Genomic DNA, 14,525 nt, shown 5'->3' with positions numbered 1-14,525 from the left:
GTGTGTCTAAGTCATTCCCTCTAGCGCCACCAACTGTCCAAACTTTCACTCATGTTTCTGCTAATAACTTTTGAACCACAAGGGCTAGAAACAAAATTCTTTTTCCCTCTGATTCGTGAGCTCATGGCGATTCGATTGCATCCTATGACGTAATTTTTCGTCATAATAATTTTCCGCCATTTTGAATTTTCCGAAAAACCTACTTTTTCGAACTCCTCCTAGGCCGTTGGTCCAATTTCCACGAAAATTGAATCAGATCATCTTCAGACCATGCCGAAAAAAAGTTATGGAATTCGTGTTGATTCATCAAACCGTTCTCGAATACCGCGCAAACAAATTTTACGTAGCGCTTGTGAAAACAGTCGTAGGGCTGTATCTCCGCAACGGTTTATCGTATTCAGACCAAACTTGGTACATCTCATCACAAGCATGACCTGAGGCAGCATGCTGCGTTTCGGCGCAGTGCCACCTACTGGTCCGGAGATATGAAAAATGGCTATTTTTGCTTATAACTTCTGAATGGTTTGTCCAAAAATCATAAAAGTGGTCTCGTTAGATTCAGGGCGTCATGCTGAGTCGACTGATATCCAATTTTCCCCGATCAGCCATTTTGACTGTCGGCCATTTTGAATTATGTGCTAAAATGCTGTATTTTATGAGCGCGTGAACGTATCGTTACAAAACTTGGAATGGATCATCAGCACGATGCCCTGAAGGAGCCTGAGAAGTTTCGAAACAGTGCCACCTAGTGGTGAATTTTTTTCACCAAATGCTTTCAAATGCTTATAACTTTGGGTGTGGTCGACTTATTTTCACGAGACTCATCTCATTAGAGTCCTGAATCGTTGCCGAGTCCCACGATACCAAACATGCTAGGTTTTGCCTTACGGTTTGTGTAGCGTTGTGATTTAGTGCTTAAAAAACATTTGGCTATATCTTCGAAACCGCTAGTCCGATCGAGACGAAACCACCGCCAGAAGTTTGGAAACATAGGTCGATAGCTAAACGCCAATGCCCAAATGCGAAAATATTGATGTTTAGGGGTAGTAAATTCCAATCAAAGTCATGTGTCAGTCATTTTTTATGTGTTTTTTCATTTAAATGTCTATAACTCCGAAGCGAATTGAGATATTTTCACCAAAATCGACACACATATGTATGAGCTCACTCTGAGGACATGTAAAAAAAATGGTGGGACTCAGCCTCTTGGTGGCGCTATAATAGAACAAAACATGAAATTCCCATTGACTTCAATACAGTTTTGTGAAATAAAATGCTATACTAAACAAATGCATTGGTGTAATATTAGGAAACTCATAATGTGCCATCAGCACCATCCCCTGAAGGTATCCAAAATATTTCGAGACAGTGCCACCTAGTGGTCAAAAGTTATAACAAAATTTACAAAACTGCTAATAACTTTTGAATAAGTTGGCCTATTGTAATGCAACTGGTCTTAATAGATTCATTGGGTCAAGCCGAGAACATAGATACCAAGTTTTCCTTATTTGGCCTAGATTCCTGTCCGCCATCTTGATTTTCAGTCAAAACCTACTTTTTCGAACTCCTCCTAGACCGTTTGTCCGATTTTCACCAAAATCGAATCGTATCATCTCCAGACTGTGCTGACTAAAAGTTATTGATTTCGTGTCTATAGACAAAACTGTTTTCGTATAGCGTAGCAGCAAAGATGAGGCATGATGCTAAAAGCACTATTCAGGCTTTATCTCTGCAATGCCTTGACATATTGACACCAAACTTTGTATGTGTCATTGTCACTTCACTCTGACCACATCACATCAGTTTTCTAACTGCGCCACCTATTGGTTGAAAGTGATAATCCATTAAATCATATTTTGAATGACTTTATATATGATTTTTCAGCCATTTCGCCTAAAATCCTCTCTAAATGTCTTTAATTTCTCATTGTTGCAGTTGGTCTGACACCTTCAGCCATGTTGGCATATCCTGTCATCTGCTTGCGCTTGGCCCCGATAATTGCTGCTTGCAGCTATATTTATTATTATTCTTCTTCCGACTGGGCGTCTATGGCAGCCCATAGAACCGATTGCGGGAAAGTTGTTTTGGTTTGACATTCTGATAGAGGACAGTCCCAACATTAAATACACCAATTTTTGTGTTTCTAAGTCATTCCCTCTAGCGCCACCACCTGTCCAAAGTTTCACTTTTATTTTGCTAATAACTTTTGAACCGTAAGGCCAATCAACAAAATTCTTTTTTCCTCTTATTTCTGAGCTCATGCCGATTCGATTGCACCCTATGACGTCATTTTCCGTCATATAAATATGGCCGCCATTTTTAATTTTCTGAAAAAGCTACTTTTTCGAACTCGTCCTAGACGGTTTGTCCGATTTGCACGAAAATTGAACCAGATCATCTTCAGGCAGTGTTGACCAAAAGTTATGGAATTCAAATTGATTCGTCAAACCGTTTTCGATAAACGCACGAATACATTTTATGTAGCGCTAGCAAAAACAGTCGTAAGGCTGTATCTCCGCAAAGGTTTATCGTATTCAGACCAAACTTGGTACATGTACTCACAAGCATGACCTGAGGCTACATGCTGCGTCTCGGCGCAGCGCCACCTACTGGTCCGGAGATATGAAAAATGGCTATTTTTGCTTATAACTTCTGAACAGTTTGTCCAAAAATCGTAAAATTGGTCTCGTTAGATTCAGGGCAACATGCCGAGTCGACTGATGTCCAATTTGACCATATCGGTCATTTTGGCTGTCGGCCATTTTGAATTTTGTGCTAAAATTCTGTATTTTATGACCGCATGAACGGATTGTTACGAAACGTGGTATGGGTCATCAGCACAATGCCCTGAATGAGCCTGAGAAGTTTCGAAACAGCGCCACCTAGTGGTGAATTTTTTTTTTAAAATGCTTATAACTTTGGGTGTGGTCAACTTATTTTCACGAAACTCATCTTTTTAGACTCCTGAATCGTTGCCGAGTCCTACGATACCAAACATGCTAGGTTTCGCCTTACGGTTTGTGTAGCGTTGTGATTTAGCGCTTAAAAAACATTTGGCTATATCTTTGAAACCGCTAGTCCGATCGAGACGAAACCACCGTCAGAAGTTTGGAAACATAGGTCGATAGCTATACGCCAATGCCCAAATGCGAAAATATTGATGTTTAGGGGTACTAATTTCCAATCAAAGTCATGTGTCAGTCATTTTTTTCGTGTTTTTTCATATAAATGTCTATAACTCCGAAGTGAATTGAGATATTTTCACCAAAATTGACACACATATGTATGGGCTCACTCTGAGGACACGTAAAAAAAATTGTGGGACTGAGCCTCTTGGTGGCGCTATAATTGAACAAAATATGAAATTCCCATTGACTTCAATACAGTTTTGTGAAATAAAATGCTATACTAAACAAATGCATTGGTGTAATATTACGAAACTCAGATTGTGTCATCAGCACCATCCCCTGAAGGCAACCAAAATATTTCAAGACAGCGCCACCTAGTGGTCAAAAGTTATAACAAAATTTCCAAAAAGGCTAATAACTTTTGAATAAATCTGGCTATTGAAATGCCACGGGTCTTATTAGATTCCTTGGGTCAAGCCGAGAACATAGATACCAAGTTTTCCTTATTTGGCCAAACTTCCTGTCCGCCATCTTGATTTTCAGTCAAAACCTACTTTTTCGAACTCCTCCTAGACCGTTTGTCCGATTTTCACCAAAATCGAATCGTATCATCTCCAGACCGTGCCGACTAAAAGTTATGGATTTCGTGTCGATAGACGAAACCGTTTTCGTATAGCGCAGCAGCAAAGTTGAGGCATGATGCTAATAGCAATAATTAAGGCTTTATCTCTGCAATGCCTTGATATATTGACACCAATCTTTGTATGTGTCATTGTCACTTCACTCTGACCACATCACATCAGTTTTGTAACTGCGCCACCTATTGGTCGAAAGTGATAATCCATCAAATCATATTTTTAATTATTGTTTCTATGATTTTTCAGGCATTTTGCCTAAAATCCTCTTTAAATGTCTTTAATTGCTCATTGTTGCAGTTGGTCTGACACTTTCAGACATGTTGGCATGTCTTGTCGTCTTATTCTGCTTGGCCCCGGTAATGGCTGCTTGCAGCTATATTTATTCTTCTTTTTCTTCCGACTTGGCGTCTATGGCAGCCCATAGAGCCGATTGCGGGAAAGTTGTTTTGATTTGACATTCTGATAGAGGACAGTGCCAACATTAAATACACCAATTTTGGTGTTTCTAAGTCATTCCCTCTAGCGCCACCACCTGTCCAAAATTTCACTTTCATTTTGCTAATAACTTTTGAACCGTAAGGCCAATCAGTAAAATCCTTTTTTACTCTTATTCCTGAGCTCATGACGATTCGATTGCACCCTATGAAGTCATTTTCCGTCATAAAAATATGGCTGCCATTTTGAAGTTTTCGAAAAACCTACTTTTTCGAACTCGTCCTAGACGGTTTGTCCGATTTGCATGAAAATTGAACCAGATCATCTTCAGGCCGTGCTGACCAAAAGTTATGGAATTCAAGTTGATTCGCTTAACCATTTTCAATAAACGCACAAACAAATTTTACGTAGCGCTAGGAAAAACAGTTGTAAGGCTGTATCTCCGCAACGGTTTATCGTATTCAGACCAAACTTGGTACATGTACTCACAAGCATGACCTGAGGCAACATGCTGCGTTTCGGCGCAGCGCCACCTACTGGTCCGGAGATATGAAAAATGGCTATTTTTGCTTATAACTTCTGAATGGTTTGTCCAAAAATCATAAAATTGGTCTCGTTAGATTCAGGGCGGCATGCCGAGTTGACTGATATCCAATTTTACCATATCGGCCATTTTGACTGTCGGCCATTTTGAATTTTGTGCTAAAATGCTGTATTTTAAGAACGCATGAACGGATTGTTATGAAACTTGGTATGGGTCATCAGCACAATGTCCTGAAGGAGCGTGAGAAGTTTCGAAACAGCGCCACCTAGTGGTGAATTTTTTTTTCCAAACGCTTATAACTTTGGGTGTGGTCGACTTATTTTCACGAGACTCATCTAGTTAGTCTCCTGAAACCTTGCCGAGTCCTACGATACCAAACATGCTAGGTTTCGCCTTACGGTTTGTGTAGCGTTGTGATTTAGCGCTTAAAAAACATTTGGCTATATCTTTGAAACCGCTAGTCCGATCGAGACGAAACCACCGTCAGAAGTTTGGAAACATAGGTCGATAGCTATACGCCAATGCCCAAATGCGAAAATATTGATGTTTAGGGGTACTAATTTCCAATCAAAGTCATGTGTCAGTCATTTTTTTCGTGTTTTTTCATATAAATGTCTATAACTCCGAAGCGAATTGAGATATTTTCACCAAAATTGACACACATATGTATGGGCTCACTCTGAGGACACGTAAAAAAAATTGTGGGACTGAGCCTCTTGGTGGCGCTATAATTGAACAAAATATGAAATTCCCATTGACTTCAATACAGTTTTGTGAAATAAAATGCTATACTAAACAAATGCATTGGTGTAATATTACGAAACTCAGATTGTGTCATCAGCACCATCCCCTGAAGGCAACCAAAATATTTCAAGACAGCGCCACCTAGTGGTCAAAAGTTATAACAAAATTTCCAAAAAGGCTAATAACTTTTGAATAAATCTGGCTATTGAAATGGCACGGGTCTTAATAGATTCCTTGGGTCAAGCCGAGAACATAGATACCAAGTTTTCCTTATTTGGCCAAACTTCCTGTCCGCCATCTTGATTTTCATTCAAAACCTACTTTTTCGAACTCCTCCTAGACCGTTTGTCCGATTTTCACCAAAATCGAATCGTATCATCTCCAGACTGTGCCGACAAAAAGTTATGGATTTCGTGTCGATTGATGAAACCGTTTTCGTATAGCACAGCAGCAAAGCTGAGGCATGATGCCAAAATGACTATTCAGGCTTTATCTCTGCAATGCCTTGACATATTAACACCAAACTTTGTATGTGTCATTGTCACTTCACTCTGACCACATCACATCAGTTTTGTAACTGCGCCACCTATTGGTCGAAAGTGATAGTCCATTAAATCATATTTTTCTTCACTGTTTCTATGATTTTTCAGGCATTTTGCCTAAAATCCTCTTTAATGTCTTTAATTGCTCATTGGTCTGACACTTTCAGCAATGTTGGCATGTCTTGTCATCTGATTGTGCTTGGCCCCGGTAATTGCTGCTTGCAGCTATATTTATTATTATTCTTCTTCCGCCATGGGAGTCTATGGCAGCCCATAGAACCGATTGCGGGAAAGTTATGAAATTTGGCACAATGATAGAGGACAGTCCAAAAAGTCACCATACCAAATTTGGTGTCTTAAAACCAATCCCTCTAGCGCCACCACCTGTCCAAAATTTCACTTTTATTTTGCTAATAACTTTTGAACCGTTTGGCCAATCAACAAAATTCTTTTTTCCTCTGATTCCCGAGCTCATGCCGATTCGATTGCACCCTATGACGTCATTTTCCGGCTTATAAATATGGCCGCCATTTTTAATGGGCTGAAAAAGCTACTTTTTCGAACTCGTCCTAGACGGTTTGTCCGATTTGCACGAAAATTGAACCAGATCATCTTCAGGCAGTGCTGACAAAAAGTTATGGAATTCAAATTGATTCGTCAAACCGTTTTCGAATAACGCTCGAACACATTTTACGTAGCGCTTGCGAAAACAGTCGTAGGGCTGTATCTCCGCAACGCTTTATCGGATTCAGACCAAAATTGGTACATGTCATCACAAGCATGACCTGAGGCTACATGCTGCGTTTCGGCGCAGCGCCACCTACTGGTCCGGAGATATGAAAAATGGCTATTTTTGCTTATAACTTCTGAACATTTTGTCCAAAAATCATAAAATTTGTCTCGTTAGATTCAGGGCAACATGCCGAGTCGACTGATATCAAATTTTACCATATCGGCCGTTTTGACTTTCGGCCATTTTGAATTTTGTGCTAAAATGCTGTATTTTAAGAACGCATGAACGGATTGTTACGAAACTCGGTATGGGTCATCAGCACGATGTTCTGAAGGAGCGTGAGAAGTTTTGAAACAGCGCCACCTAGTGGTGAATTTTATTTTTCAAATGCTTATAACTTTGGGTGTGGTCGACTTATTTTCACCAAACTCATCTCATTACACTCCTGAATCCTTGCCGAGTCCAACGATACCAAATATGCTAGGTTTCGCCTTACGGTTTGTGTAGCGTTGTGATTTAGCACTTAAAAAACATTAGGCGATATCTTCGAAACCGTTTGTCCGATCGAGACGAAACCACCGTCAGAAGTTTGGAATCATAGCTTGTTAACTAAACGTTAAAGCCCAAATGCGAAAATATTGATGTCTAGAGGTAGTAAATTCCAATTAAAGTCATGTGTCAGTCATTTTTTACGTGTTTTTTCATATAAATGTCTATAACTCCGAAGATAATTGAGATATTTTCACCAAAATCGACACACATATGTATGGGCTCACTCTGAGGACACATACAAAAAATGGTGGGACTGAGCCTCTTGGTGGCGCTATAATAGAACAAAACATGAAATTCCCATTGACTTCCATACAATTTTGTGAAATAAAATGCTATACTAAACAAATACATTGGTTTAATATTACGAAACTCAGATTGTGTCATCAGCACCATCCCCTGAAGGTACCCAAAATATTTCGAGACAGCGCCACCTAGTGGTCAAAAGTTGTAACAAAATTTCCAAAAAGGCTAATAACTTTTGAATAAATCTGGCTATTGAAATGCTTAATAGATTCCTTGGGTCAAGCCGAGAACATAGATACCAAGTTTTCCTTATTTGGCCAAACTTCCTGTCCGCCATCTTGATTTTCAGTCAAAACCTACTTTTTCAAACTCCTCCTAGACCGTTTGTCCGATTTTCACCAAAATCTAATCGTATCATCTCCAGACCGTGCCGACTAAAAGTTATGGATTTCTTGTCGATAGACGAAACCATTTTCGTATAGCGCAGCAGCAAAGTTGAGGCATGATGCCAATAGCACTATTCAGGCTTTATCTCTGCAATGCCTTGACATATTGACACCAAACTTTGTATGTGACATTGTCACTTCACTCTGACCACATCAGTTTTGTAACTGCGCCACCTACTTGTCGAAAGTGATAATCAATTAAATTATATTTTTAATTACTGTTTCTATGATTTTTCAGCCATTTCGTCTAAAATCCTCTTTAAATGTCTGTAATTGCTCATTGTTGCAGTTGATCTGACACCTTCAGCCATGTCTTGTCGTCTTATTCTGCTTGGCCCCGGTAATGGCTGCTTGCAGCTATATTTGCAATTGAGTTTATATCTGATAATTCTGCCCTTTTTCTAAGAATTGTGAAAAATATAGGGTTTTTTTCTCTCGCAATTGTGACTTTGTTTCTTGCCGTTTCAAATTTATATCAAACAATTCTAACTTTATTGCAATTCCATGTTTATATCTTGCAATTCTGACTTTAAGTATTGTGAAATATATTATATTATATTATATTATGACTTTATTTCCCGCAAATGCAAGTTTATATCACACAATTTGGACTTTATTTCTTGCAATTATCAGTTTTTCTTGTTATGACTTTTTTTCTCAGAATAGTGAGGTTTTTTTATTTATTTATTTATTTTTATTATTTATTTATTTATAAAAAAAATTTTTTTATTCCGTGTGGAAACGAGCTTCCATAACAGACCGTGTGTCTATATGAGTAAAGAAACGTGTTTGAGACCAGCTCTGGCCCGTCAGGTCTGGATAACAGTGAAGGTTCAGGCCGGATCTGATTGATTTGTTGTGGTTTGATGCGGGAGCGCGCAGTGATCATGTGACTCCGTTTGTGTTTCAGTGTGTGTGTGTGTGTGTGTGTGTGTGAGAGAGAGAGCTGAAGCACTGCAGCAGTGACTCATTCACAACAATCTGTGTGTGCACTGCAGGAATTACAGCTCCGACACACTCCGTGTTCCTCAGTAACTGATGAGCTAAACTTGCTGTTGCTTAATTAGTATTTCCTCCTTAAAACTGCAGTGAACCAAAGACAGTCTCAAACACACGCTTTGAAATCGCTGCTGTTTCTGATGTCACAAACTACCTTGTAACCAATCAGATCAACGTGTGATCGTCAACCAGTGGATCTCTGAGCTGAGTGAGTGGAGGCGGGGCTCATTTGCATATTCATAGAACCGCGTATACTAAATGAGGCGAGGGTGTCGAGTTACAGTCAAGATATTTTAAGCAATCAAGAATTATTCAAGGAACACATTTAAATATGCCATTGATCAAGGAGGAGTTTAAAGGGATAAAATGATGGACTACAGGGAGAAAGAAATGGATCTGGTTCTGAATTGAGACGGTTTTCAGCCTGACTAATATTACATGGGCTCTTTCTGCTTTTTCTTTTTAATGCATAAAAAATGCAAAAAGTATCTTTTATTCCGTAGTGCAATCAGGCATCCTTCGCATATTAAACCGTATGCCTGATAGCGTGTCATTCTGAACAGAATATGCTAATATAGTGGGGTTTTTTTGTTTGTTTTTTAATGTGTTGTCAAAGCGTAAAATGCCTGGTGTGTGTGTGTGTGTGTGTGTGTGTGCAGGCCGGACGCTGCTGGAGAGGTTCTTCCGTCAGCAGGATCGCAGCGAGCCGGAGGAGGTGGAGAAGATCTGCTCCCGGATCCTGGCTCTGGGTCTCCTCCTGCCCTTCAGCGACTGCTTCAGGGAGCCGTGCGGCAGCAGTGCACACATCGCTCACAAGTTTGACGTGAGTCCCCGCTAGACCTCACATTCACTGTGTTAAAGTGCCCCGTTACAGGTCTGGGCGTTTCACCGGTTCATACAGAATACTGGTGTTTATTTTTGTTATGATATGAATTGTTAATACACCGCAATACACCGGTGTTAGACGCTTTAGCAACGATCGGAACGTCGCTCTTCAGAAATCTCAGAAAACAGCGTCTTCTCCACACGAACAACACGAACCAAACTCTTCCAGTCTCAGATACACTACAGTGTTTGAGGGCGGGGCTTAGAGACACTGATCAGCCAATCAAGACCAGAGGTGGGCATTATGCAAATGAGTTACAAGCCTACTCAGGATCAGCAGGAAGTGAGACTGAATTACTGACGACTCGTTTCAGTTCAGAATCGATTATTTATTTTAGGAAACAATAACTCTCTGATCTTTGAAAGTTTGCAGAGCTTTTACACTCACAGACCGCTTTATTACACACTGTATGAAAGAGAATATCCCCAAGAGCAGAATACAGGCACTTTAATATATCAATAAAGATGAATCTGCTAATCCTGCACTCTCTGAGGGAAGTCTCAGTGGGTTATGGTCTTGCTGCTGTGGGGTCTCTGGTTTTCTGTTTTCTGTTTCTCAGTCCTTGAGCTCTTAATTCAGCCTGAACTGAGTTCGAGTTTACATCTTTGGATTGGAGGTTTAGAATATTAACACACTGTGATGAATGTCCTCTCTTATTGGCTCTGGTTGGCATCATGTGATCTGCTTTTTGTTTGTGATTGGCTCCTACCAGAAATAGCTCTGCATCATCATCTTATTCCCTAGAAGCTGAAACCAGTGCAAGAGTGTTCAGCACTTTCGTTACTTATTTACAGTACTGGCTCGGCTCATGTAAATCGGAGCTCTCTGATTGGCTCATCTACAGTGTAAGACGTCACTCAGTGAATAATGTTGTTCTCCAGCACACACACCCTCCACTGCATCAGTCTCTCTCTCTCTCTCTCTCTCTCTCTCTCTCTCTCTCTCTCTCTCTCTCTCTCTCTCTCTCTCTCTCTCTCTCTCTCTCTCTCTCTCTCTCTCTCTCTCTCTCTCTCTCTCTCTCTCTCTCTCTCTCTCTCTCTCTCTCTCTCTCTCTCTCTCTCTCTCTCTCTCTCTCGTTATAAAGTAACCTGATCTCACTGCAGGATCGTCAGCAGTTCAGAAGCGTGTTGTTATCTGGTGACGCGGGACTGATCCCGGACCCATCAGTGTGTGTTTCTGCTGAGTCACACATCTGAGGTTTAACATGGAGACCGAAAGCACCTGCGACTGAAGTGCGTGCTTGTTGCTATGGCGATGGGCAGCAGTGCAGGATGAGGATGCAGGTCATGTGATCGGAGGTCATGAAGAGGTGCACGTCATGTGATCGGAGGTCATGTGATTAGTGGTCATGAAGAGGACAGAGGAACACGACTGGACCCGGTCCGGCTCGATCTCCCACAGCGCCAGCAGGCCAGAACTCCTGCAGGTCTGAACTCTGACCTCTGAGTTCATGATCGGGTCATAAATCCCTGATCAGCGTCTGAGAGTTTGTCTGATGTCGGTTCGTTTGGTTCTAGGGTTCATGTGGACTACAGTGTCATTAATATGGTTTATTAATATTTTGAATGAGTTTTTAATTATATATTCCTTTTTCAATTTAGTATGAGTCATTTTGTTGTGTGTTTGTCGGTTTTATTATTTATTATTATTATTATTATTATTATTTTTTTTTTAAGTTTAGTAACTTTAGTTCTTCAGTTTAAATGAAGAAAATGTTTGAAATGTTGCCTTGGCAACTGACTGGAATTTTTTCAGAAAACATATTTTTTTAAACTAACTATATTAAAAAACATTTATTTGAAATAAAATAAATGGTACTTATTTTTTTTTAAACATTTTCAAGAATTTTTTTTTTTTTTTAATATTGTTGTGATTTGATTTTGTGCATTTTTATTTTTTAATAATTTACTTTATTACTTTCGTTTTAGTTGCAGTAATTCTACAGTAAATTGTTGCCGTAAAACTTTAACCAAAAATTACTGATTTCATAAATAGTTGTTAATTGTTTAATTGAGTTAGATGCTAGTAAACACTTTAATTATTAAAATAAAAAAGCCAAATTTTGCAAACTGATCATCTAAAATTAATTTTATTTGCAAATGTTGACTTTATAATTCATTTAACATTTACATTTTTGTTGTCGTTGATGAAGAATGGTAAACCTGTGATTTAGAAGGTTTCTGAAGTTTTTGCAGAACTGCATTTCCCAGCATTCTCAGTTCCGCACCGGAAGTGCGTCCTCATCCTGGCCTGTTGGAGGCGCTGTTTATTCTCATGTGTGCTTCCAATGATCTGAGCCTCAGTTTAACAGGCGGTCGGTGAGAATTGGGAGAATCCTGTCCCGTATGCACGAGTTCATGGCTTAAGGCTCATTGTCGAGCTGTGAAATGAGTTTGTGGTTACAGTAGTCTGTTAGTTTTAACATGAGGTCATGAGCGTGACTTTACATCAGATGGGCTTCATATTCTGTGACGTTACTGCAAGAAACTGCGGGTTTATATCAGTTTTTATTTTATGAGTATATAACCTCAAGCATGTCACTGTATTCACTAACATCCACTTGTACCTTATCTTAAAGTGCCTCTTGTTCTAGTCAAGTCACTTCAGTGTCCTCATAATCTCCACTGCAGCTTCAGCTCTTTCCTCTCAGTGTCTGAAACACTTCCATCAAGGATTCAGTCTCTCTAAGCTCCGCCTCTCTGAGAGCTGCTCTGCTCTGATTGGTCAGAAAGAAAACGCTCATTAGCATATCTGTATTTCAGCTCTTGATACACAGGAACTTTGAGGGACTGTTTACACGACACCGCTTTCAACTAAAAACGTAAAACTTTTATGCATTTTGGCCGTTCGTTTACACGACAACGGCGTTTTGGTCCGTGTGAATATTCTCTCCCTCTCTCTCTCTCTCTCCCTCTCTCCCTCTCTCCCTCTCTCTCTCTCTCTCATATATCTACACATGTGAATGTCTGTCTCTCTCCAGCATGATCAGCTGTACACATGGGCGGCAGTGAGCCAGCCTCCTCCATCACTGGAGCGTTTGCCTGGACACCTGAGGAGCCTGTGGCACCCGACCCGACCCGGAGACGAGCGACCCGGAGACGAGCGACCCGAGCCCAAATACACAGAGGACGGTAGGAACACACACTCTATAAACCATAGACTGTAAAAACATATGTGCGTAGTGTGTGTGACGTCACTCGTAGTGTTTCTGAAGAGCGTTTCTGAAGCCCAAAGTGGGCGGAGCCGGCCGTCGCCATCTTGTTAGCGCATCGCTCCCGGATAAACGACAATGTGCGGCGGGGCGGATTAGCTGAGGTGACGTGACTCTAACACACAGCAGACAAACGGCTAGTAGTGACATCAGCGACAATCCACCTGTCACTCAAGTGGCCAGGAAGTGACATCATTTGGGCAAGATGGCGGGAAGATCTCACTCCATTCTCTCAAGTTTAGTTCTGACTGCATTCGTCGAACTGAAGCATTCAGACAAAGTTATTCATCTTTTTATGTTATACATGTTGTTTATTGTTAGGAAACGGTAAATCGGGCGCGTCAGGGTTTTGAATCACTCAGATGTTGGTATCACAAACCTCCTATGAAACCTATTAAACTGATTCATATAATATTTACTTTATTTTTAAGAGTTTCAAGCGCTCATTAAGACCCTGTGTGAGACGACGATGATTATTATTAATGTTGGGGGAAAAAAAACAGGTCATATTTTTGTGGAAACTGATGCATTTTATTTTGCAGGATTTTCAAAAGAACAGCATTTATTTGAAATATAATCTTTTGTAACATTATAAATGTCTTTACTGTCACTTTTGATAAATTTACTGCGAAACGCATAGAAACACTTTTTTGAATTTGCAATTTCACTGTATTTTTGATCAAATAAAGCTGTAAAAACATAAATAAAATCTTAATTATTACAAGGTTCGTCTCTCAGATTCAGAAACCCTATTGCGCAGACACTGTTCAGGCGTCCGATGTCTAAACTAGATTATTTCTCTCTGGGTGTGCAGCGGTCGAGGAGCAGGAGGGTGAGTAGCTCAGTGCCTTCTGTGTGTCATTTTACATCCTCATCAGAGGCAGATTACATCATTACTTCAGACAAATTAAAACATTTTAGCTCATTTAAGGCTCTTTTCCTCACGTGCTGCTGTTTGTTTACAAATGTTGCCTAGCAACAGGCTTCAGTCTCGCTCCATCCACATCAACATCTGTCCTCATCACCATAATGATCAGACTTAATAACTGACTGCTTATTGAAGTATGATCGCGTCTGTTGTGTTTACTGAGATTTCTTACGTACAGTCACAACTATATATTCATATTTACCGTACTGTAGATATTGAGTTTGTGTGTGTGTGTGTGTGTTTTAGAGCATCAGGCTGTCGTCTCAGAAATTACGAAACAAAAGGAAGAAGAAATTCGGCAAATTCAGGTGCGTCTTCTCTCACATTAACATCTGTATGAACATTTATTCTCATGACTTCACATCTGCAGGTACTTCAGTATTACAGTTGAAGCTCATTGTCCCCATGACGTGCAGAAAGTGTGTGTTCAGCTCTTCTGTCTGTCTGGGGGTTATTGATTGTATGCGTGAGAAGCTCGTCTCACGAAAGGCATCTG

The 14,525-nt window shown here is 40.2% G+C and overlaps 1 protein-coding gene across 3 annotated transcripts in view; it reads left to right on the top strand.

Moving 5' to 3' along the window:
• Nucleotides 1–14,525, top strand: part of fmn2b (formin 2b) — a 120,809-nt gene that overhangs the window by 69,193 nt on the left and 37,091 nt on the right. For 2 of the 3 annotated variants that reach the window (XM_084433744.1, XM_084433745.1), the window contains exons 4-6: nucleotides 9,664–9,827; nucleotides 12,871–13,021; nucleotides 14,276–14,337. In XM_084433744.1, the coding sequence (XP_084289870.1) occupies nucleotides 9,664–9,827; nucleotides 12,871–13,021; nucleotides 14,276–14,337 (377 nt within the window). Of the gene's footprint in view, nucleotides 1–9,663; nucleotides 9,828–12,870; nucleotides 13,022–13,915; nucleotides 13,934–14,275; nucleotides 14,338–14,525 lie in introns of all 3 variants that reach the window. The other variant, XM_084433743.1, reaches the window with a different exon arrangement.

Source organism: Rutilus rutilus (assembly GCF_951802725.1).
Source record: "Rutilus rutilus genome assembly, chromosome: 16".
Classification (NCBI taxonomy): Eukaryota; Metazoa; Chordata; class Actinopteri; order Cypriniformes; family Leuciscidae; genus Rutilus; species Rutilus rutilus.
The sequence above is the reverse complement of the archived record's forward strand: the minus strand, read 5'-3'. Positions and strand labels throughout refer to the sequence as shown.